Source organism: Equus asinus, chromosome 4 (genome assembly GCF_041296235.1).
Source record: "Equus asinus isolate D_3611 breed Donkey chromosome 4, EquAss-T2T_v2, whole genome shotgun sequence".
Lineage (NCBI taxonomy): Eukaryota > Metazoa > Chordata > Mammalia > Perissodactyla > Equidae > Equus > Equus asinus.
In genome coordinates this window covers 51,097,805-51,122,601 of record NC_091793.1, presented here as the reverse complement: position 1 = coordinate 51,122,601, position 24,797 = coordinate 51,097,805, and the positions used below count along the sequence as shown (strand labels likewise).

The 24,797-nt window shown below is 42.2% G+C and overlaps 1 protein-coding gene and 1 pseudogene across 2 annotated transcripts in view; one reads left to right on the top strand and one right to left on the bottom strand.

The window, feature by feature from the left end:
- The window catches only part of PAWR (pro-apoptotic WT1 regulator), a 108,448-nt gene extending 96,112 nt beyond the window's left edge, over nt 1-12,336 (bottom strand). Inside the window, exons 1-2 of one of the 2 annotated variants that reach the window (XM_014841405.3) lie at nt 12,203-12,336; nt 11,072-11,712 (exon numbers count right to left, since the gene is read on the bottom strand). In XM_014841405.3, coding sequence (XP_014696891.3) covers nt 11,072-11,590 — 519 coding nt within the window. In that variant the 5' untranslated portion in view covers nt 11,591-11,712; nt 12,203-12,336. Of the gene's footprint in view, nt 1-11,071; nt 11,713-11,872; nt 11,892-12,202 lie in introns of those variants that run through there. The other variant, XM_070507264.1, reaches the window with a different exon arrangement.
- A 10,796-nt stretch (nt 12,337-23,132) lies between these two features.
- Nucleotides 23,133-23,308, top strand: LOC123283677 (U2 spliceosomal RNA; annotated as a pseudogene).
- The last annotated feature ends 1,489 nt before the right edge of the window (nt 23,309-24,797 follow it).

Genomic DNA, 24,797 nt, shown 5'->3' with positions numbered 1-24,797 from the left:
TCTGAACAAGAAAATCCCAGTTGCAGGTCCTTCTAGTTGTGGCAAGAAAATCCTCTTAATGACTTCAAATCACACAGGCGAAACTTTTTCCATTCCAGAAGCTGTCAGAGTTATTGTATAAACAGGTATGGACAGAGGAAGGAAATGCCCAGCCAACAATACTAACAAAGAACACAGAATAAAGTCTGAATTCCTTGGCATGACATTCAGATCCATCACAATTGGTCCGTATCAGTCCTCTTCAGCTGTTCTCCATTTACTCTGCACCATGAATTCTCCGCACATCAAAGTTTCCTCTGTTAGAACATATCCCTCCCTCTTTCCAACAATGAAAACCAATGTGTGGGTTCTGGCACCCAAACAAACCTGGAGTCAAATCCAAATTCTGCTAGCATGGCCTTTGGGCAAGTCACAACTTCTTCGAGGCTCAATTTCCTCATCTTGTAAAATGAAGAATAGAAAAACAAACCTACCTTGTGAGTTAACATAAAGATTAGAAATAATGCATGGAAAGCCCCTAGCAGTGATGGACATACAGTAGACATGCAACATAATGCTATCATTTCCTGGCTCTGTGCCTTCACACATGCTGTTTGCTCTATCCAGAATGTTGCTCCCCCTCCACCCCAGCTTGGGAAATCCTTATCAGTCAAGTTGTCATTAGTGCCATCCAGTCACCAGTCAATCCCAACCCCTAGCGCCCCTGTGTACAGCAGAGCAGAACCTTGCCCAGGCTTTCTGCGGAATGCTCTCACCTCCCTTCATTTCACCCGACAATGCTCCACTGCTATTCACAGGGTTTTCAGGGCCAATTTTTTTGGAAGTGGGTGGCCAGGTCCTTCCTCCTAGTCTGTCTTGGTCTGTAACACTCTACTGAAACCTGTCCACCATGGGTGACCCTGCTGGTATTTGAAATCCCAGTGGCACAGCTTTCAGCACCATAGCAACTCACAACCAGCACAGTATGACAACTAACACAGGGGTGGTGTGGTTCCCTGACCAGGAGGTGAACCCGGGTGCCGGCAGTGAGAGTGCCAAATCATAACCACTAGACCACCAGGCAGCCTAGGGCTTAATACTGCTTCATCTTACGTAAAGCCCTCCTTGAGGCCCTCACGTAACTGGTGGCACCCTTTTCTGAGTTAGGTTCAACACTTTGTTCTTTTCTCCATCACAGTTCTTACTACACCAAATTGTAAATCGCTGTTATCTGTTATGGAGTGAACATCTGTCTCCCCCAAATTCCTACATTGAGAGCCTAACCCCCAATGTGATAGTATTAGAAGGTGGGGCCTTTGGGAGGAGATTAGGTCATGAGAGTGGACCCCTCATGAATGGGATTAGTGCTCTGATAAAAGAGACCCCAGAGAGCTCTCTCCTCCCTTCCACCACGTGAGAACACAGTGTCGATCAGGAAGCAGCCCCCACCAGACACCGGCTCTGCTCCCACCTTCATCTTGGACTTCTCAGCCTCCAGAACTGTGAGAAATAACTTTCTGTTGTTTATAAACCACCCAGTCTATGGTACTGTTATAGCAGCCTGAACTAAGTCATTATCTTTTTCCCTGAGAGAAGACTGGAAGCTCCTTAAAGCCAGGTGAGTACATAATTCTCTGTATCCTCTAGCCCTGAGCCTGGGGCACACAGCAGGCACTCAAATATTTCTGAGTAAAACAACTAAAAAAAACCCTAACAGAAACGCTGCAGCATCCAAAGAGAGGAGTGACAAGGGCAAATGCTACAGAGAGGTCGAAGAGGATGAAAATAAAAAAGAAGCTGTCACATCGGGCAATTAACCAGTCACAAGCAGTCTTGGAGAGATCAATTTCAATAAAGTAATAGGAACTGAGGAGTGAAATGGGAGTTAGCAAGTGAAAACAATGCCTTTAAGTTGAGAAATTAAGGAAAGAAAAGTAAGTTGAAGGCGAAGCAGAAAGGAACATTTCTGATGAACCAAGAGGGAAAGGCTGAGTGTTTAAGAAACAAGGAATAAAATAAGCACGATTCCGGACAGGAATGAGGATAGAGTTAGCCCAGGGGGGAGGAATGCCATACTCAACTAGAGGTAAGAAGACTGAGGTTGAAATACAACTTAAGTTTTGAGAGAAAAGTAATCTGGGAAAATCAAGTTAATACTTTTTTATAATGAACTAGATGATCTCGAAAGACTTTTCCAGCTCAAAAACATTCTGTTATGCAATTTTCTAATACCAATGAAATACCTCTCAAATCCATCCATTCTTTCCTTTTTCTACCACCACTCCCTAGCAATCACTCTGAGTATTCTCCTGAGTATGCTCATCTCTAGTCACTGTCTGCTCCCTAGACCTTTCTCCATCTCATTACTTGGACTGAGCTTCCCAAGACACTGTTTTACATATTTTGGATAGATGGGCGTGGATGTGAAATAGATAGAGCTATACAGATAGACATGTATGGGTAAATACATACTGTACATTCATTTAGAAAACTGCACTTGTTCCAATGCAACTGACAGGTTTGGGAGCATGCTGAGCATAACATAAATTTCCCATGTTTATGAGCAACTGCAAGAAATCCTAAGCAACCACAGAAAATGCAACCCAGCCATACAAAAATACACAAAATGAACACATCTCAAACATCTGCCAGGTAACTTGTGTTACAGCACGTCTTGTAAGCTACCCACACCCACGTCTAGTGTTATGCTTTCAGTCTACTTTCAGATACCTCTTCTTCCACCACCCCACAAGCTGCGACCCTGTGACACCCACTTCTACAACCAAACTTCAGGTCTATTTCAAGGTAAAGTGTCATATATAATGCAGTACTTATGTATTTCTTAACCATTCAACATAGGCTATTGTGTTGGTCTTTATCAGGTTTCTATCTTTTTATATATCACTGACAAGAGGTTTTGAGCGTCATGCACTCAACTCTATTTTTTCATATGCCCTGTGGTGTTTATTGTCTGATTTTGCATACCATGCTCAGTTTTAATAACTTGTATGTTGAGGTACAGCTTACTCACACTTATAATTACTGCAGCTCTGATCACCAATTTCCCACCAAAATCAAAGGCTACAGAGAAAGTTTAAAAAAAAAAAAAAACACCTCTAGGCATCATTCACAATTATCTGAAAGTTCTAGTACCTAAGAGACTCTTTGAAGGACCCAAACACTTTTCTTAAAGATTGTTTCAGGAAACACAATATATGAAAAGAAATAAATAGCTGTTTATCTTCAGACAACTTATCTGCCAATCAGAAAGCTACATAATAGGGCAGAGTAGTAATAGGGTCCACTCCCATATAACACAAACATATCCATCCCTAAAGACAAAGTACAGTGGTGGTCGTCAGGAGCAGGGGAGGACAGGGAGTTACTGCGTAACAGGTACAGTTTCAGTTTTACCAGGTGAGGGAGTTACAAGCATGGAGAGTGGCGATGGTTGCCCAATAACGTGAATGTATTCAATGCCACTGAACTGCACACTTCACACTGGTTAACGTGGTAAACTTTATGTAATGGGTATTTTACCACAACAAAAAAAGGCCCATTTTTATTTTTTAAGTAATAACACCATAAAAATACTCACAGTGAATAAATACACAAATCTGTACAGTGCGGTTCCATTTTTTTTATGTAGCTACACAGAAGAAGGATTAGAAACAAATATTAACATGTCTAAGATAACAGGTGATACTTTTCTCTATCTTTTCTTGTGTTTCCACAAGGGAACTACAATGAAGACGTTACTTTTTTTTTTTTTTTTAACTTACTACGTTTACCAGCAGAAAAAAATTAATCTAAGATTATATAAATTTGGTTTGGATCAACTTTTGCTTGCATTATAGGATATCAAGAAGTCTTGTCAAGAATTTGAAACCTAAAGTAAATTCTTTGAATGTTTCAACTAATATAATCTTACTTTTTATTCATATTCCTCAAGTACCATCTTCTGAATATTAACTTTGTTCTTCATAACTGAGATTTCCATTCTTTTTAAATATTACTAAAAATATTCTGCAAGAAATTCCAAAAGTAATAGGAAATTTTTTCACACTTTATATAACCTGCAAATGCCTCAAATAAGATTAAGTAGTTCACTTACATGCCCAAAGATAAGGCTAATATTAAATGATATCTTTTAAAGTTAATTTTATTACAAAACATGTTTTCATTCTGTATTTCAAACTGTATTTTATTACTTTCATTTATCTTATTCAGTTAGTCCCCTAGAGTTTATATAGAAACCTACAAAAAATTTTTTAGCTATCACAGAATTGTAATCTACAACATAAATTCTCTCCTTTCCGCTCATTTTAGCAAAACCCTAACAAAATAATCACTTTCAGAATACAACAGAACTTTTCCTTTAAATTCAATTGTATAAGACAAATGAGACTACTACTGAAAACTACACCGTGACCATAAAAATTTGATAAAGGAAATTTCAAAAGACTATCACAAATGTTTATTAGCAAATTCACATGCTAAGTTTTGAACTCATTCAAGCTGTTTCTACCTCCAAAGTACATAATTTTGCTGCTTTTAGAAATTATTCTTACAATTTCCTTCAGACATGGTGCCTAGTATATTTTTGAGTAACCTAAGGGGAATGTAACAGATACCTGAGACTCGATTCTATACCAGGAGGTATATGGCTATAAACACAAAAAGCTAAGATTTAAACTGAAAGGTGCCTCATCAATAACCAAATATATTAATCATCAATTGGCTAGCCAAGGACACCAAGAGGTCTAATAATTGATAGGAAACAAAAGGAAAAAGGTCTCATACTTGAGAATATTTTGATAAGATGCACAAAACCTGTTTTAAGAGTTTGAAATGCAACCTATTAAATACACTTATAAACATAATTATATATTTTTCCCTTAAAGATATGTAAAAACAAAAAATGAGCAAAAGTAAAGTTCAAATTACACATTAAGTGTTACAAGTTTTTTTTTTCTGTAATCTAGGCCTCTAACAAATTCTGGACAAGCAAGGCAGACACAACATTTTGCACTAAATATATGACATTACATTAATGTTTAAGGTGTTTTGAATTTCCAAGTATCTCAACCTGTCTGTTAAAATATCTATAACGCTTTTAATTAGGAAAAAAATGAGAATGTTTAAAATCTAAGAAATTTCCATTAGACATCAACAACCAGTTATCAAGGCAACCTACACAATAACTATAATTTATCATTGGCCATTTTTAGAACATTTTCACAATCATTATTTTGATTCCATAACAATCCTGTTAGATAATCACTATCAATTTCATTTGACACATCAGTAAACCAGTACAGGGCATTTAAAGTCAGTTCTTCCCTAACTTTAATGTGCACAAGAATCACTCAGGAACATGTTAAAATGCAGATTCAGGTAACCCTGCCCCACCCCAGACTCAGGTGGATCCTAGAAATGCATTTTAAATAAACAACACAGGCGACACTGGCACAGGTGGTCCCCCACGCCCAGCCACATCTTTTGGAACGCTGATTGAAGTAACAGGATTAAGGCTGTAGGTGGTCTGCAACTCCATTTTCACTCTGAATCAAAGCTGCCAAATGTTTAGATAGAAGAGCTTTGCAGATCTCCATGAAAGATATGTAAAATTTTAAATAAACTGAAAATATTACATTCATTTAAATACTTCAAACTAAACTCCAGTACAAACAAATGGTAGTAGACATTCAAGTTTTAAGAAACTTAAAACTCAGGAGATTCTACCAAAATTTCCTTTTCTCTGTGAAATGCAGGAAAAGATGGTACCAAATTATCTTAATAACTTCTCATGGTTTGACTACTGTTGCACCTTACTGAATGGGGAGCTAAAATTGAGGTCCTACAGGTTCCAGGAACATAATGAAAAATTAAGAAGCAAACATAAAAGCACTCAAGAGCACAACTTTGTGAAGATCCTGTAAACCACTGAACTATATGCTTTAAAAGGGTGAATTTTATGGCATGTGAATTATATCTCAATTTTTAAAAAGGAAAAAAGCACTTAAAAAATTTCAAACTCCAGCATTTGCCAATAATTTTAAACTTCTAAAACATTATATCTGCACTACTATTAAATGGTATAATTATTTTCTGGTCTATATCACCGGTGCTAAAAACCAATATAGAAATAAAAAATATATATATAAATAACTTGATAATGATTTTAAATAAGGAATTAAATGCCACTGTTTATACGTTTATTTGCCCTCAAATTTTTCCAGTAAGTCTCACTTCATCTACCTTTCATAATACAGCTATTTTCAAATTCTAGAGTAATATATTAGCACTTCTATTTTAGTACTAAAACAATCTTGTATTTCTTAAACTAGGTACACAGTACATAACATACTGACTATAACAGGACGGCTCTTAAGCACCAGGCTTTGAAGGCAGACTCTCTCTACTCTGCTTCCTAACCCACATGTGACCTCAGGCAAGAAAGGAGCTGACCCTCTGCTCATTGTTTCATAGGGTTGTGGCAAGAATTAAATGCACTGTATGTATATGTAAACTGCTTACAACAGTGCCTGGCACTTAATAAGAAGACCATAAACGTCATCTACTTTAATTACATAATTATTATTTTTACGAAAAAAGCATCCCACCTTAGACAACTCACTACAAATCCTGATATTAAAATTTCAATTTACTTTATCAACGAGCTCAAACTTAGCAAACTTGGGCTTAATATCTTATTAAGGAGCCTCAGTGCTTACGGCATATCTACCCTATTCACAAGCCCAATTTTCTCCCAACTCTGAGTCACTGTTAGTTCCTCTCCTGACTCATCACACAGACAGGTAGACAGTCTGGAATATAATGGGCATACCAAAAGGGATTTCTCAATCTACCTGGATTTATAAGATTTACTAAGTGTAACTTGTCCTACATAATGGTCAGTAAACATGCTGAATAATTATAACTTAAACTGTCTTCACTTAAAAGTGCTTTCTATACATTAAGTGCTCCTTCAAACCACGGAGTGGGTGTCATAACCCAATCTTGACAGAAAAACAACATATCACTTCAGTAAAATCACAGATCCACATTTCTGACTGCTGGCCAAAACAGATTTCTATTTCGCTGATGGCCTGGTGCTTAAGATTTTGCCAAGCAAACTATAGATTAGAGGGTCAGAAGCAATCTCTGAGCCCACAAATCTGATCTTAATTTCTATTCAATTCCATACTTTCACCATTTTTCCTTTTCAGAAGTTATAGGAAAAAATCTAGGGAAATAAATAATGCAAGCTTGGTTAATTCTTAAAAACTCCCCTCCCTAGATGCACAAATACGCAAAAATGCTTCAAATATTGCTCTACAATTATTCACTTTCCATGTGATCTTGAGTCACTCTCTCTAAGCCTCCATTTTCTCCAGAAATGGGGACAAAGAGCACCTGTAACTACCACACGGGACTGCTGTGAGCATTAAGACAGCACATAAAGCACTTTTGCCAGCCACTATGAAAACAGTAAGTTTCAATATATGTTAACTTTTATATTTAAATCAAAACTGCAGTATCATTTGACCTCTACCTATTGAAAGATTACATTTTCTACGGTAAGCATCTCTGCTAATCCATCATGCAAGCCTACTCAACGGCAGTAACTTCGCAAGCACTCTGGAAACAGCTGGCCCTGTCTCGGAAGCCCTCCTCAACTATCCCTTTCCTCCTTGAGGTGGGTACCCTGCTCAGGAAATGGGCTGTATTTAACACGGTTCTTACATTTGCTTATACTACTTGAATGCACTGTGTGGGCAAGGCCTGTGTCCTATTCATTTCTGCATCCCCAGAGTGCAGCCCGGCAGTTCTCAACCCTGACTCGCATTAGAATCACGTGGAAACTTATCAAACTATTCACACCTTGGATCCATCCCAGACCCCATTAAATCAGAAGGGGGTCAGGAAGGGAGAGGGCAAGTAATCAGCATGACAGAGCATTTTCGTAAGATCCTCACATTATATTAATGTGCTGCCACAGATAAGAACCACTGCACTCTGACATGTAAAATGTGTGTGAACATGTGTATAAATACATAGGTACAGAAACGAGTCTCAGCTCAAGACCCTCATCCTCAATAGCTTCTCTCAGCCCAATCATCTCTCCCCCTTAAATACACAATATTGCTAATAAACAATTAGCTACATGCTGCATTAAGATGACTTTTAAACTGTTAAATCAGTACTTAAGTTTTCTCGTATAATTATGCCTTATTCTTCTTCCTAGATTAGTCTTGCTCCTTGACAATATACACTGCCTTATTCTGCTTGTCTTCTCCACGGTGCTTATGATAGTGCCTTAAACACAGACATGTAATAAACATTTGATCTAATAAACGTATACAAAAATTACTGGCAGGAAGTATGTCCCACACAAATTAACCAAGTTGGGCTCTTACTCCAAAAAAATAAGAAAAGTAAAAATTTAGAAAAAAGCTTAAAAAATATCTAAATTAGTAAATAAGAACTGAAGTTTAACTCACTAATGAGCATCTGTATATCCGCACTTTTTATTACAGTCAAAACATCCAGTATCCCACTCCCATCTACCACTTTCAGTTTCTGACCTGCTTCCTTGCTAACCTACCTGGCTAGCTGCTTCTGATATCTTTTGCTGCTGTCAGGTACCTTTAGAACAACTGTATAACACTCCGTGATTAGCAAAATAAGGAACGGCACAATGAATGTGACACACTGATGTTTAATAAATATTTCTTGAAAGAACCAAATGTTTATCAACCAACAAAATAGGCTCTTTGCATACAAGATACATACTAATCTACTATAAACTTGGTTAGGAACACTGCCTGAAAATAAGTCTTAATATTATACATAAAAGTCTCCTTTTGAATATTGACAGATTGGTGCTTTTCTGCTTTTACAATTTTCATACTTGAAAATATTGTAAAATACTATATGAATTTTTAAAGCAGGAGCACGAAGTTGTATTACACAAGAAACTCCAGAGCAACTGGCATTACAATGTTGAAACTACTAAGAAAAGTGAATCACACCCAATTCTAAGAAAGTAACAACCTAAAGAAATGAAAACGGTTCACCTGTAAAGTTCTGTTACATGTTTTACCATTATTAAGATAATCTGAAAGACTTAAATTGTTTTTAAAAAACTGAATATATGGGGAGGAGGCACTCAAGTATGCCTGCTAACTAGGGACTGTGCTAAAACGTTACCACTTTCGCTAGATCCTGTAGCAAGAAACAGATACGGCCACAGTTACCACAGAAAGAAAGCAATCCTCAATTCCCTATTCAATAAAAAAGGTTCAAATTCCACAGACAAAAAATGGTACCCTGGGTTGTTTGTTTTTAAGGAAGATTAAATTTAGGAGTTGCCAACACCCAAACGGAAAACATTCCAGAGTATTAGGCTCAATTGTAGTGGGGAGGCATCTACATTCTCGGCACTATGTTCCCTTACCCAAAGCAGGAGTATTAACAAAGGATGTCTCTTAGGATCTCACAAGATATGCCACACTTATTTCCCCCAGTAAACATTATCCTTGTTAAAAAACAAAAGCAAAAAAAAGTACTTGAGAAGTAACAATTTTAGCACAAGCAGCCAAACAAAAAATGAAGTTTAACATCTGCCAAGATATTTCCCAAAATAAGACCCCTAACAGATGAACAATGAGGAAAAGATTGAAAATGACAAATTCTTTTATTTGGACCATCAGCTACTTTTAAAAATAAAGTTGAGGAATGTAGCTTTTCCAATGCCTTGTCTTCAGTTTCCCCTCAATCTTCATATTTTTAACTAAAAAAAATCCTAGAAATTTGATTACCACTCTTACGAATTCCTTTTAAAGCAATTTAATGAATAACAGATCTTTTGTGCAAGTAGCAAACCACAGAGCACAGTTTTGCTGGCTGAGAAAAATCTCTCTGCAACACTCATAAAAATACACCCTTCAAAGACAAACACTGACTTCCCAGGTATGAAACTCACATTAAGACTTAAAAATGTGGGTATGTTTGATATACACCCTAACTTACTCCAATTGCTTTTATGTAAACCGAAATTAAAGTTAGTAAATCCTTATTAATTATTTACTGGGTGTCAAAGTTGAATAAATTAGAAGGCCAAGAGTAAAAAAAAAAAAAGTTAAATCCTAAAGAGCTAATGAAAAAAAGATGCAACTAGTTTGGGTGAAACAACGTTGCTGAATTAATTCCCCAAACCAGTGAGCTACTATTAAAGCAACCAAAACTGGTTTAGGATTGTTTTGTTGAGGGTAGAGAGAGGTGCGGTAAGCAAAATTGTTTCACCAGTCACTCTAATGGGAAGATGTTGCTGCCTGCAGAAATGTTTTGAAACTGCTGAAGACGCAAAAGGGAAAAAAAAACCACACACACAAAACCAACTCTACCACAAACGTTCTCCAGAACACACATAGCCAAATACTTAAATGGGAGACCATCTCAGCAAAAACAACTGTGGGGAGCTCCAGCGTTCCTATTGTCCTAAATATCACTCAGAAAAAGCGTGCGTGCGTGTGTTGCAGAGCGCCATTTACAAAGCTAGTTTACACATGAAACAGTGCATCCGCTCATTTGGATAGACTCATCTGGGGTTCAATGAGAGATAAAAAGATAAAGCTGTCCTGGATAGTGCTAAGGCCACGTTTTCCTCACAGGTGCTGTTAAACACTATTACAGAGAAGAGGAGAGAAACAATCTGATAACTTTAGACGGACACGTGGGAAACTAAATAGAGCACGTCGTCAGCACCATCGATCAATTTTTGTAACTGATGAAGCAGGCACAGACGAACAAGTCTAGATGGCCAAGTTCGGGAGCCACCAGCGGTCTTTGCACCACTCAGGAGGAGGATCCTGGGGCTGAGACCTTAGCCAGGAAGCCTAAAAGGCACGTGTCCCACTTTGGGTTTGGGGAACTTTTCCCAGGAAGCATTTGTCGGCAGTAAACCCCTCAGCCCCTGCCCGCCAAGCCCGGGGCAAGGATGCGAAGGACCAGCTGGAGCGGGAACGCGCGGCCCGGGCCCGGGCGCTCGGGGAGGAAGCGGCGGCGGCCGCGCCCCCGCGCTCACCTCTGCGGCGGGGATGTTGACCACGCCGGTGGAGCGCCGCTTCTCCCGCAGCTTCCTCTTCTCGATCTGCCCCTTGCCTTTCCTGGCGCTGGGGCCCGAGCTCTTGCCCTTGTCCGGGGCGCCGTCCCGCTCCTCCGGCTCGCCCCGGGCCGGCGGGGTCCCCGCGGCGGCGGCGGCGGCGGAGGGGGGCTCGTCCTCGGGGCGCCGCGGGCCGGGGCCCACCCGGGTCAGCGCCGCGGGGCCGCCGGCGCAGTTCACGCCCCCGGGCCCGGAGCCGGCAGGTGCGGCTGCGCCGCCCGCGAGGTTGTTGTTGAGCTCGTTGGCCGCGGCGGCCGCCGAGGTGCCCAGAGCCCCCGCCGGGGGCTTCCCGGCCGCGTCGCCGCCGCCGCCCGGGGCGGCCGCACCCGCGGGGTTCTGCTTGGCGCGCATCTTCTCGCGCTTCGCCTTCCACTCCTCCAGGAAGTCGGTGGTGCTGCCGCCGCCGCCGCCGCTGCCCGCCCGGTAGCCACCGGTCGCCATATTCCCAGCGGGGCCGGCCGGCTCTGCCCTGCGGCCGCCGCCGCCTCTTCCTGCCCGCGGCCCGGAGGATGCGAGGGGACGAGCCCGCCGCGGGGGCGGTCGCGGCTCCCCCGGCGGCCGCTCTGCGGGGAAACACAAAAGGGGGCGGGGGAAGGAGGCGTCAGGTCCCCGGCCGGCCCGAGGTCTGCCCCGCCGCCGCGCCCCTCCGAGCCCCCCGACGCGCCCGCTGGTCCCCGCCAGCCGCGGCCGCCGAGTCCCCACCCCGCAGTTTCTCCGACGCACCTACACGGCGGGCCCGACGGTCGCCGCCCCTCGAGGGGAGGAGAGACGGCCTGACCCCTCCTCCGGCCCGCCCGCCCCATCCCCACCAGAGTCAGCGCCTGCGGCGCTCGGGGGACCAGGGCCAGACCCCGCCACCTGTCGGCCCGTCGCAGCGCCCTCCCCTCGCTCCGGCCCGCGCCGGCCCGGGGTCCTCGTCCCCGCCCCCAGGCCCGGGCGAGGCGCCGAGCCCCTAGCCTGCCCGAGGAGGCGGCCGGACTCCGGGGGACCCCCGCTGTCCCGGGAGCGGAGGGACGGGCGCGCGTGAGCCCGGCGGCCCGGGCAGCCGCTTACCTGGGAGGAGGTGGGGGAAGGCGCGGGACCGGGAGCTGGCGCCCAGGTGAGCGCGGGACACAGCAGCGCCAGCAGCCTCGGGGCTCGAGCTCGCGGCTCTCCCGGGCGGGGAGGGAGCGAGGGAGGCGAGACGGCGAGAGGGAGGGCGCGCGCGCGCGGAGGGGAGCCGAGCGGCGCCGAAGCGCGGGCGGAAAGGGCCGAGGCGGGCGCGAGGGGCGCGGCGCGCGGGGGGGCGTGCCCGCTGCAGCCCCGCCCCCGGCGCTCAGGTGCGCGGCGCCGCCGCCCCCGCCCGCCCCGAGCCCGCCCGCCAGCCCGCACATTCCTGCGCTCGCGGCCCCGCGGCCGGTGGCGTGGCGGCGCCTCCGACCCCGGCGCGGGAGCGGCCCTGCGCGCCCTCGGCCCGCGCTTCTCCTCCGCCTCTCGCGGCTCCCGCCACTCTTCCTTTTAAGTACAAGGCACATTCTTGGAGGGGAAGTACCATCCTCTTGCGATGATTCAGGGCCAGACTAGCCAGGATGGGAAGACACACGCGCGTCCCTTTTCTCGTCGCTGACCCCTTTTCAGATGCTCTAGGCTGGCAGGCAGGAGAACAGAAAGAATTGAAATAAACCCAGCATCCTCCTTCTAAGAAAAGTCTGTGGTCTCCTGGTGAAAGGGTCGGCTCAGAGGAGGGGCTTAAATGATCAGTGAATTATTACGGGGCTACTATTATCTTAGCCTTGGAGGAGAAAATTTAAAACACTTCCACAGTGTGTTGTATTGCATCCCAATCGTATTTGGAGTTTTCCTCTTAACCCTGTCTCTCCACCTCCTCTTTGCAGACAGTGAATTTAGCAGCAAAGCTCCCTCCCAAAGTTCTAAAGCTGCGCTGATGCTGAGTAGATATGAGCTGGGGCGGTGCTTGTCTGTTTCTCCATCCTTAACACGTCCTAGGGTAAGTCTTACCCTGAGCTGCAAGTCATCTAAGATTTCTGGAGGGGGCTGGGTGGGCTGCCACTGATAGACACCTGAAGGATTGACCCCACTCTGTCCGGGTATGCCGGGCACGTCATTGTTGTAGGGCACAAATGTACAAATGCCAGGTCACTGTTTTGTGAAAAGTAGGCGAGCCCTGAGTCACACTCTTACCTAACAAATCTTTCTTCCTACTTAGTATTCCTGTTTCATCCAGGTGGCGCCTGGTGGGCGTGCACTGTGTGCCTGCGACAGGAATGAGAACAGGAGAAAGTGATTCACGTGCTATTTATTTCTTAGAGGGAAAGTAATGCAGTTCTGGTCTTTGGTCTGGTTCTTGGGGTGAACATGTGGGTAACTGGGAGAGAGCTCTGGAAAAATTCTTAGAAGAGTAAAGGCCTTCCTTGGGGATAGATTTAAAAGGGTGAGCCTGGCTGGTACCCACGTGGGAGCACCACCTGAAAACCCTCAATTCAGACTCAGTGTTTTGTTTTTTGAGTTTTAAGAGGGGAAGGGAGGGTTGGACATTAAAAAGCTTCACAGTAACATGCTTGGAGGGGCTGCAGGAGATAGTGAAAAAAAGGATGTATTCTGCCTGGACACAAACATATTAGTACCAGAAAGATCTTGGTCTTGTTTAAATTCTCTGAAACGCAGCTTTCTTTACTATAAAAATCAGCAATAATGGCATATTATTTTTAAGCTGTTGTAAGAATTGACACTGCATGTTGTGCGCTTGGTTCAAGGAAAGTACTCCGTAAATATAGTCCTTTTTTGAAGAAGAAGAAGATTAGCCCGAGCTAACATCTGCCACCAATCCTCCTCTTTTTGCTGAGGAAGACTGGCTCTGAGCTAACATCCGTGCCCATCTTCCTCTACTTTATATATGGGACGCCTACCACAGCATGGCTTGCCAAGCAGTGCATACGTCCGCACCTGGGATCTGAACCGGTGAACCCCAGGACTCCGAAACAGAACTGCTGCACCACCAGGCTGGCCCCAAATATAGTCCTTTTATTAATAGGATATCAATTAGTTAGAGTCCAGGGTCGATAAGAAGTGGGAGGTTGCAGGGAGGCAGGCAAAAAGGATAAGGTACTGAATACACAATATAAACTGGAAAATGATAGACTTTGAATGAACTAGGATAACACTGATGCCACATAAATTTATCACTGTGTCTCTTAGACTAGTTTTCTTAGTATTAACAGGCTCTGAGTCAGGAATTTTGGCTACTACTGACTTGTGTGGCTTTGGACAAGTTGCTCAACATTTGTGCCTCTGTTTACTTACATATAAAATGGGGATAATAATACTTCCTGCATTGTGAGTGTTGTGAAAGTGCCTGAGATAAAAGGTAGTATGTGAGTACTAGAGTAGTTATTACTCTATAAAGTGCCCTAGGAACCATGGATGAAAGAGATTATTGAGGTACAAAGCACTTTGTATTATTATCATTTATTATAACTTTTGTCTTTACCTTACCATTCTCAATATTCCCAAAGAGATATTTCACAGCCAGACAGCTTCCAACATTGCACCAAGATATTTATCTGAGTCAGTCCTCAATTGCAAAATGTTTGCATATCATCAATCTTTATGTAGAGCATTCTGATGAAATAATCCTCAGAGACTCGGAGCTTGGTTTCTCAACTGCAGCACTATTGACATTGGGGACTGGATACTCCTTTGTTTGGAGGGTTGTCCTGTCCATTGTAGGATGTTTAGCAGCATCCTTAGCTTCTACCCCCTCGGTACCAGTAGCTGCCCCCAATTCCAGTTGTGACTATGTCAAATGTTACTTGGGGGCAAAATCCTGCCCAGTTGAGAACCTCTGAATCAGTCTAAAATAACTAATTTTGGTGACCCACTTGCCCTAAATAATAAAGAGAGATATGATTATGCTGACAAAATAAATGAAAAGATTCATTTTAATGTCTCAGAGTGAAATTTATTCTAAGTATTAAGACTTAATGTTTTCCAGGCAATGGATTAGCTATGGTGTGAAATATCCTATTCGTATGTGTTGACATAAATAATAGGATATTGAGAAATAGCCATTTTGCCTTCAATGCAAATATCTCTGTAGCATATCCAATTCACCATCTAAAAGGAGAATAATAGATGTACATAGTTTTAAAAGTTAAATACTTTAGTTCCACAAGGACTATAACGAGAGCCAGCAAGCCCCTTCTCACTCCCAAACCTCCTCCTGGACCTTTGAACTCTTAACTATTTCTGCTAATACAGAGCTTCATATTTAACTTTTAAATGTCCTTATCTACTCTTCTACTTCTTGATTTTTTCCATTTTTAAATGTCCTTTAGTGACTTCCTAATATAGAAGAAAATTTAGCTCTCATACACTAGCTACATATATGCTTTTCTTATTCCTAAACTCCTACTATATTTACATCAAGATTTTTATTCAGTAAAACTCAGTGTTCATTGTGTTATGACCATGCACGTGTTGTTCACAGCTGAGCCATGCAGTGTACCGTAATGACTTTTTTTTACCTGTTTTTCCTTGTTGCACAACTATTTCTTTTTCCTGTAGTTCAAGCTTGCCTTGTTTTTTTAATCGTTGGCCTAGTATTTTTCTATTGACCAGTCACAAATTTATACTCAAAGTTTCCTCCTCTCAACGCAGTTAACCATGTCGGGTAATGTCACTTCTGTTGCTCTTTTCCTTGGAGACGTCTCTCCTGCAGCCCTCCATTCCCCTCTCTATCCTGGATTGATTTTAAGGCTCGGGGCTCTCTGGTCATCCTGAGATTATGCTTCCCTCATGTCTTAGGAATCATTTCTTGTGCAGACTCCTCATTTCCTGAATCCCATGTTGTCCTTTTTCTTGTTTTTTCCCCTCATTTTAGTGGAGTGCCTCCTCAGTATATTCTGGAGATAGGATCATACATTCCTGGAGACCTTGCATTTGGAAAACGTGTTTAATTCATCTCCACACTTAATTCATCGTCTGGTGGGACACAGCACTCTAGGCTAGAAATCATTTTCCTTCATAATTTTGAATGCATCACTATGTTGTTTCCTAGTTTGCGGAGTTCTGTTGAGAAACCCAATGATATTCTGATTCCTTTCTCTCTGGAAGTTTTTGGATCTTCTTACCCAGATCTTCTGAAATGTCTTGAAGATTTGCCCTGATTTGGTCTTTTTCATTATTATGTTAGGCACTCGGTGGGCCCTTTCAATCTGCCATCTGCCTTTCAGTTGGGAAATTTCCTTATCTGATGTCTTTGATAGGTCTTCCCTTCCAGTTTATCTGTTCTCTTTCTGGAACTCCTGTTAAATAGATGTTGGACTTCTGGGAGTTCTCCAGTAAACTTTTAATCTTTTCTCTCCTAGTTTCCATCTCTTTGGCACATTATTCTACTTTCAGTGAAATTTCCGCCACTTTATACGCCAATCTTTCCTTTGAATTTCCTGTTCCTGCCACTATTTTTTTCTGAGAGCTGCTTCTTATTGTCTAAATGTTCTTTTTCCATAGCATCCTGTTCTTAGGTCATAGATCCATCATCTTTTCTCTCCCTAAGGAAATGTCTTTCCCTTGTCTTCTGCTGGTCCTGCACTGTGTTTCTCACCTATATGTTCCTTTTTTGCTTTTTGATTGTTTTAGTCTTCATCTAGAGGATTTCCTCCTCAGTCTGCTGTTCATTCATATTTAAGACTGAAGCACTGAAAAGCTGACTGGCTGCTCTTCTGTGAAAAAAAGCGGAGCTTGTTGACAGGTGCTCCTCATTTAGGGGGCTGGTGTTTGGCCACAGGCATTTTCTGGAAGCCTCTATGGGGCCTTTCCTTTGGCCAGGTGAGTTTCCCTGAGAGAAACTGTGTTTCTGCCTATGTTGCCAGTTACCAACTGTTCCAGATGCCAACTAGGGAAGGGGGTTGGGAGGGTCTCATTACTCCATATACAGGTTTCACTCAGTCCCCGTGCTCAGTATGCCTGGTGTGCTCAAGTTCAGTACATTGTGATCCCCCATCTGTAGAGTGTGACCTTCCAGGCCTCTGCCAGGATCAGGGGAGGCAGCCTCCTTCTACTGGGCCTTGCAGACAGGACTTGAGAATCTGACTGTTTCTTTTGCGGATTTTCAACTAATGTTTCTGTTTATACCCCCATCCTTTGCTCTCCTTCAGAGGTGTATGCTGCTGCCTCCAGTTTCTGAGCTTTCTTCAGTGTTATTCAGGACAAAAAGGATTACTTCTTACTTGCTTTGTCTCTTGCAGGTGTTAGAATTCGCCTTTCTCTGCTCTGCTAAAGTCTGTCTGTTTACCGTCTTCCAGAATTTTGTTCTCAACTGCCATCCTCTTTGTTGTTACTGGTTTATCATTTTTCTTTTATTTTAGTGAAGTTACTGGAGGGCATAGAGATACACGTGTGTTCAATCTATTGTGTGTAACAAGTCCAATCCATCCATTTTGCATATTTCCAGATATTTTGAAATCTAATGTGTGATAAGGCCGCACCAGTACATACCTCATCATCTTATTTCCCCCCTCATTGAATTACATTGTAAGCCCCTATTGACTGACACTATTAGAAAGGGCTCTATAAAATGTGTTGTATTTTCTGTAGGCTGATTTTGAAGATGGGGCCCACTACATTAGATAATGTTCCTATCTAAAACCTAGGAATAAATGTGTACCATTACTATTAAGAATAGTTGTATTTTGAGGCCAGCCCAGTGGTACAGCAGTTAAGTTCACACACTTTGGCAGCCCGGGGTATCGCCAGTGTGGATCCCGGGTGTGGACCTACGCACCACTTGGCAAGCCATGCTGTGGCAGGTGTCCCACATATAAAATAGAGGAAGATGGGCACGGATGTTAGCTCAGGGCCAGTCTTCCTCAGCAAAAAGAGGAGGATTGGCAGCAGATGTTAGCTCGGGGCTAATCTTCCTCAAAAAAAAAAAAAAGCACAGTTGTATTTCTCTTTTGTTATTCTTTTTTTAACCATATAAAACTATGTGTTATATGGTTAGTGAGTTTTCCCTTTTTCAATTGACTGCAAGTAATCTTAGGCCAGATTTGTGACCTATCCAAGAAAGATCTTGGTTTTGTGGTGCCTGAAGCTCATACAATTTATGTGACCTTCTTTAAGAAGAAGAATAGGTAAGAAAATAAATATTTAGAATGAGCAAGAAATCAAAAAATTATAAATTTTTAAAAATTGAAAAATACCATAAATATCACCAAACCAAGAAAAATGACCTAAATTGTTCATTAATTTACTCTCTGAAATATTTCTATAACATTATTTGCACTTTGGTTATTGATTTTATTATTATTTATTGATGCATAAAATATATAAGTTCACCCACAGATGTATCCACTATGTGTGGTACAAATGTGTAGATTTGTGTACCACAAACACGGGAACTCTGATGAATTCTATTTCATACTGTTGTCATCAAAAAAGAAAATAATGCACTGAGCATTTATAACTTTATACCTTGTGTTATTGAATATATTCCTAATGGGGGAGAACTTGTGTTTTGACTACATGTCAATAAAAACAGAATTCTCTGCTTATTTTCCACATCTGATGACCGGAAGAATGCCAGCCACAGACTGGCTTGAATGCCATCAGACTCATCAACCCCTCCGAGGAACACCCTCCTTATTGCTATCATCAACCAACTTCCCAGTCACTCCCACTTCCTGAGGACCTTAGCTCCTGGCTGTCTTCTTCCCCTATGTGTGTCAGTTCTTAGTGATAACATGACAGAGATAATCTATCCAATCTCCTGGCATCTCAGATACTTGCCCTCCTCACTCCCCAAACCATTTCCTCTTCACCTCCCTTTAGTCTGGCATTCCCAGTTAGTTTCTTGACTTCGTCATCACCAGCCAATGCACCTCGAAATTCTCACTGTCAACATTGCCTTTTCCAACTGCTACATGGTACGCCTCCAGCACACTAACTCTAGCATCTCCACTCCAACCGTTTTCTGATCTAATGGATCCTACCAATTTTTCATGTTCTTTCACTCCTTTTCATGTCCTAATTTCCTTACTCAGCTTAGATTCTAAAGCTGATCTTTATGGCCTCCTCTGTGCCTGCACCCGCCCAGCTCAATAAGGTCAATTAAAAACAGTGAGGCATCTTCCCAACCCTACTTTAAGTGCAGGACCATAGTCTCAGCCGGGCAGTCCCCACTTTCTGATATCCTGCAATCCTAGGAAACTTGCTCTCCTGTGCTCCAAAATGACTAGTTTGAATCAATTCTTTAAATCTTCACCACCTCCTCATCCCACCCTCGCTCTCAGGTGATGAACTTGCCTTCCTGCTTCACTGTCTAAAGTAGGACCGATCAGAGTGGAGTTCCTCATCTTCCTAAAACAGCTCTACCCACTTTCCTCCGCACTTTTCCTACCCTGTCTTCTTACTTTGGGATGAAGTTCTCTCCTCTTTTCAAAGGCAGTCCTGCCACCTATGTCTTTCCCCTTTCAAGGGTTTTGCTCCTACAATTATACTCGCCTCTTGTGCATAATCAGTTTCTCCTCTACTAAATTATTCCCTTCTGGGGCCGGCTCCGTGGCCCAGTGGTTAAGTTCCCGTGCTCCGCTGCGGCGGCCCAGGGTTTGGATCCTGGGCGCGGACATGGCACCGCTTGTCAGGCCACGTTGAGGTGGCATCCCACATCCCACAACTAGAAGGACCTGCAACTAAGATATACAACTATGTACGGGGGGAGGAGGGGGTTGGGAAATAAAGCAGCAAAAAAAAAATTATTCCCTTCAGCATGCAAATGAACTCTAGTAATCCTCTCTGTATTGGTTTTTCATTTACTGCCATAACAAATTTCCACAGCCTTGGCATTTTAAACAACCTGTCTCCTCTTGCAGCTCTATAGATAGAAGTCCTCCATGGTCTCACTGGGCTAAAATGAAGGGGCAGCAGGGCTGCGTTCCTCTCTGGAGACTCTCTAGGAGGATCTATTTCTTTGCCCTTTCCAGCTTCTAGAGACCACCCACATTCCTTGGCTCGTGGTTCTTTCACAGCAGGCAACACCACATCTCTCTGTGCCTTTCTTCCATAGTCACGAATTCCAAAGATCCCTCTTCTACTTTTAACGATCCTTGTGATTACATTGGGATCACCTGGATAATCCAGGATAATCTCTCTATTTTAAAGTCAGCTGATTAGCAGCCTTAATTCCATTTTCAACTTGAATTCTCTTTGCTACATAATTTATTAGATTCTCAGGTTCCTGGGATTAGGGCCTAGAACTCTTTGGGGGCCATTATTCTGAATACCACACCCTCTTCAAGATAAAACCTGCCCTTGACTCTAGAATCCAGTGTGGTCAATGTCCTATTTTTCTGTTCATGTTCACAGTCAAAATTCTCGGGAGAGTTATCTTTAGTTACCGTGGCAATCTGTGGGACTGAGCCATTAACCTCTGGGGTCTGTGCTAACTCTGGATGGTTAGTGTTATAATTGAATTGTAGGACCTTCAGTTGGTGTCCAGAGTCAGAGTATCAGTTAGTGTAGGAAAACCCCATGCACATTTGGTCTTATAAGTGTTGAGAGTAGAGGAACACGCTGTTTTGACTTTTACCTGCTTGAGTGGAAGATACGATTTCCTGACAACCCAGCCACTGCACTGTTAGGTATGTGCCTTAGAGAAACCTTGACATATACACAGGGACACATGACAGAATTGTTCACTGCAGCACTGATTGTAGTAGTGGAAAAATGGAAAAACTACCTGTAGTTAGCAGGAGACTGGATATATAAATTATAGTTTATTAGTCCAAAGGCACATTTATAGTATGTCAGAAACATCATTAAAAACAAGTATCAGGGGGCCCACCCAGTGGTGTAGTTGTTAAGGTTGTGCACTCTGCTTTGGCGACCTGGGGTTTGCGAGTTCAGATCCCAGGCATGGACATACACAGCATTCATCAAGCTATGCTGTGGCTGCGTCCCACATACAAATAAGGGAAGATTGGCACATTTGTTAGCTCACTGACAATCTTCCTCAAACAAAAAGAGGAAGATTGGCAACAGATGTTAGCTCAGGGCCAGTCTTCCTCACACACACGCAAAAAGTTTCAAACGAATAAGTAAAGTATGATACTATTCATATAAATTTCTAAAATGTACAATAATGCAAATATATCTATTTTTTGACAGATACATACTTTTGTGATATAAACACAAACACACCAAATTCTGTTTATTAGTTGCTTCTAAGGACAGATGGAGGGAAAATATGTAGGAGTTGTAATGTTGCTGTTATTTATGTTTTATTTCTTTAAAAAGAGATCTGAGAAAAATGTTGCAAAATATTAACATTTGTTGAATCTCAGTGGTACCTAGGCTATTATTGTATTATTTTCTGTACTTTCATATGTTTGATATATGATAGAATCTAAAATAATTTTTAAAGGAAAATGCCTAGACTTGTATAAGTTGTTTCATAAGAAAAGGTTTGATTTTAAAAGACAGAAACTTTAACAAAATTGGACTTACCCACTGTGTCTTGGAGCATCCTTAAAATGGCCCTATTATTTCTTTTTTTTTTTTTTTGCCCAGCAATGGAAGAGACAAAATTGTAGAAAACTTAGTGAAGCCATGTTCTCTGGAAATATTTGAAATGGTTTATGGCTTGGGGCAAAAGAAGGCAACTGAATCCATGCCAATTTCAAAAGGCACAATTCCTTTTAGAATGATTGACCTTTCTTCTAATATCCCTAGGTCCCTAAATGGGCTCCTAAACCACTTTCTTTCACCAGGCAAACAACTGGATGAAGCTGCTGGTGCCTCTCCTGGTAACCAGCTCTTCGCTATCGTTCTGTATTTGCACACTGGGGCTGTTCATTGAAGTATTCCAATTTTTCTGATCCCCTTTCGGAAACTTGACAAACCGTTGTCTTTCTCCAAATGGTGAAAAAAATGTCTGTCAAGAAAAAGTTTGTGTGGACAGAACGTTTTGGTTCTCTGGGCACAGATGGAGCACCTGAGAAGCTCAGGGACACGCCTGGTTGGGCTGCTCTGCTGAAGACGTGCCACGCATTGCCATGACTCATTGCTCTCAGCATCAACAGGAATTAGGCTGTGCCAGCAATTCTGAAAGGAGTCTTGTCTATTGCTGTGAAAGTTATTGACTTTATCAGAGCCTCGTCCTGACTTCAGCCTTTTTAAGAAATTTTGACTAGAAAAGAGATCAGAATAGGAAGCTCTTCTCTATTAGAGTCCACTGACTTTCCAAAGAACAAATCTTAAAGTATGTGATTGAACTTCGTGCATAAGTTGTATGTGTGCCCAAAAGAGAGAGGCAGAGAGAAAGACAGAGACAGAGAGAGAAACCCTCTCAGAACAATTTAACAGGGCGGAGTTCATTCCTAGTGTTGTTACATCATAGATATTTTCAACTATGAGTCTAAGGTAAATGTTTTGATTCAAGGTCCCACATAGAGCATTATGGATGCTGCTGAAAGAAACCTCACCAACTCTTACAGCTCAGCCGCCATTTCAGGAAGCAAAGATGGAATGAGAGCAACAATGCAAACTTTCCAATGAGAAACAAGGACTTTCTGTGGTCTGAAGCCCATTGAGAAAGTCTTGTTAGTTTCTCTGCCAGCAGAAATCGTCAGTACCCCAAAACACCACAGAATTCTTTTGATAACATTACTTCTGCTCAGATGGCTTTAAAATTAAAACATGAATTCATCATCCTTTTGGCCCACAAAAGCTTCAACGATATATACCAAAGATACACGGATACCAAAGATGGCTCCTTTAATTTACAGTGGTGACGATAAGGCATGAATTCAACTCAGTTTTGGAATATATTCTTAGACCTATATGACCCAATGTTTTCAGTACTTCTGGCCATAAAAGAAAAAAAGTGAAATCAAATGTATGACATAGATGCTATAACCCAACTTCTCGTTCAAATCAAAAGGAGCCTTTCACTGGACTTTACTATTGAGTAAAGTCGAAGTTGCCTTTTATTGCTTCTAGGCCTTTTGGCTAAGATCAAGTGTGAAGTTGCCTTTTATTTTGTTGACACTGGATTTAATTCAAATTAATGAAGAAAATATTTTGCATAATACGTATAGCAGTAATTCATTGCTTACTACAAGCTAGGCACTGTGCTATTGCTTCACATACAATGTCTAACTTAACCCTTTAAACAGTCCTGTGAGGAGACCAATATTACTTCCCTTTCACAGACCAGAAAACTGAGCCACAGAGAGAGGCATAGAGGCATGGCAACTTGTCCAGTGTCACACAGCTAGGACATGAGAAAGCCAGATATTCCAGCACATGTCTGTCTGATTCCAGAGCCCATCCTTTTATATGTCAAAGGAATTTATTTTCAATGCAATAACATAAACTGGAAGCAAACAGCAAACAACTCAGCTTCTGAGCACTTTTCGGTGAAAGATTTGTTTTTATTTCATCAAAATTTTAGGGCTTCGTAATTAGTGATTCTCAGGGCTAAGAACAGCTGGACTGGACAGACCATATAACTTGGGCTTCCTGAGGAGCCCCTCCCCTCTCTGTCTTTGCATCCCAGTGTCTTGCACATGGCAGGTGCTTCATGTATAAACATTTGTCAAATTGCACACAGGCAGGATGGCTGTTCCAAGTCTGCCTGGAAGTAAGCTGCCTGTCTCGCAGGGTTTGACTTGGAAGGTGGGGACAGCTTGGGGTGGGAAGTATTCCTTGGTGTGTGTACCATCGCCAGCCTTTGATCCCTCAGCTTTGTGGATGCACAACTCTGATTCATCAGCAATGGAAGAGCATTTTGATGTCTCAGGGACCCAGTCGCATTTACGTAGCCTGCTCGCCTGATGCCCAAAAGCCAAAAAACTCATTGATTTATAATGAAAACTATGAAGGTCAGAAACACAGGAATGTTAAAGGCATCCTGAACAGCTTGTATCCTCCAAGAAGACAGACCTACATGGGAGTGAACACATAGCTGGAAGTTTTACTTGGTAAATATGGAAAGTGAACAAGAGGGGTTAATTAGAGGAATCCGGTGTTTATTGGCTTCTGCTGAGAGAGCCTGAGACATTCATCTCCACAAATAAGGAGAATTCTGCCAAAGTGAACACAACAGAATGGCTCTCCCTAGGACCTTTGCATTCCGACTGGTTTGCTAAGGAGGCTACTAACTCTACTATGATGGACACTTTCTCTCTTTGTATGTGCTAATGATTTTAATCTGGTTATGGTCACATTTTGTTGGTCAGACCTCTTCCAGGTGAATTTGCATATCTCTGCAAAATCCAATTACAGAGCTTTTTAAAGTTTAATTCTCCCAGGGCAATTTTATTGGTAGGCATTCTACTATAACTTCAGTTATAGAATGCTAATGACTAACGTTTTCTAAGGCCACTCCCTAGATATCTAGTCCCTAGATCTTCTAATAAAAATTGCTCCTAAATTTAAAGTCAGTATATAAGCTACATGAAGAAAAGGATTACAGTCATTCACTCAGTGAACATTTCAGGGGCTCCTTGAAGTTACTATTTAGGGAATGGAGTACAAAGATGAACGACAGCTCCTGCCTTCAAGGAGCTTGCAGGTGTGTAAACACATATGTCAACAAAAATAGATACCATAAAAGGCTATCTGCAAAAAAAAAATTGTAAACAAAATGATG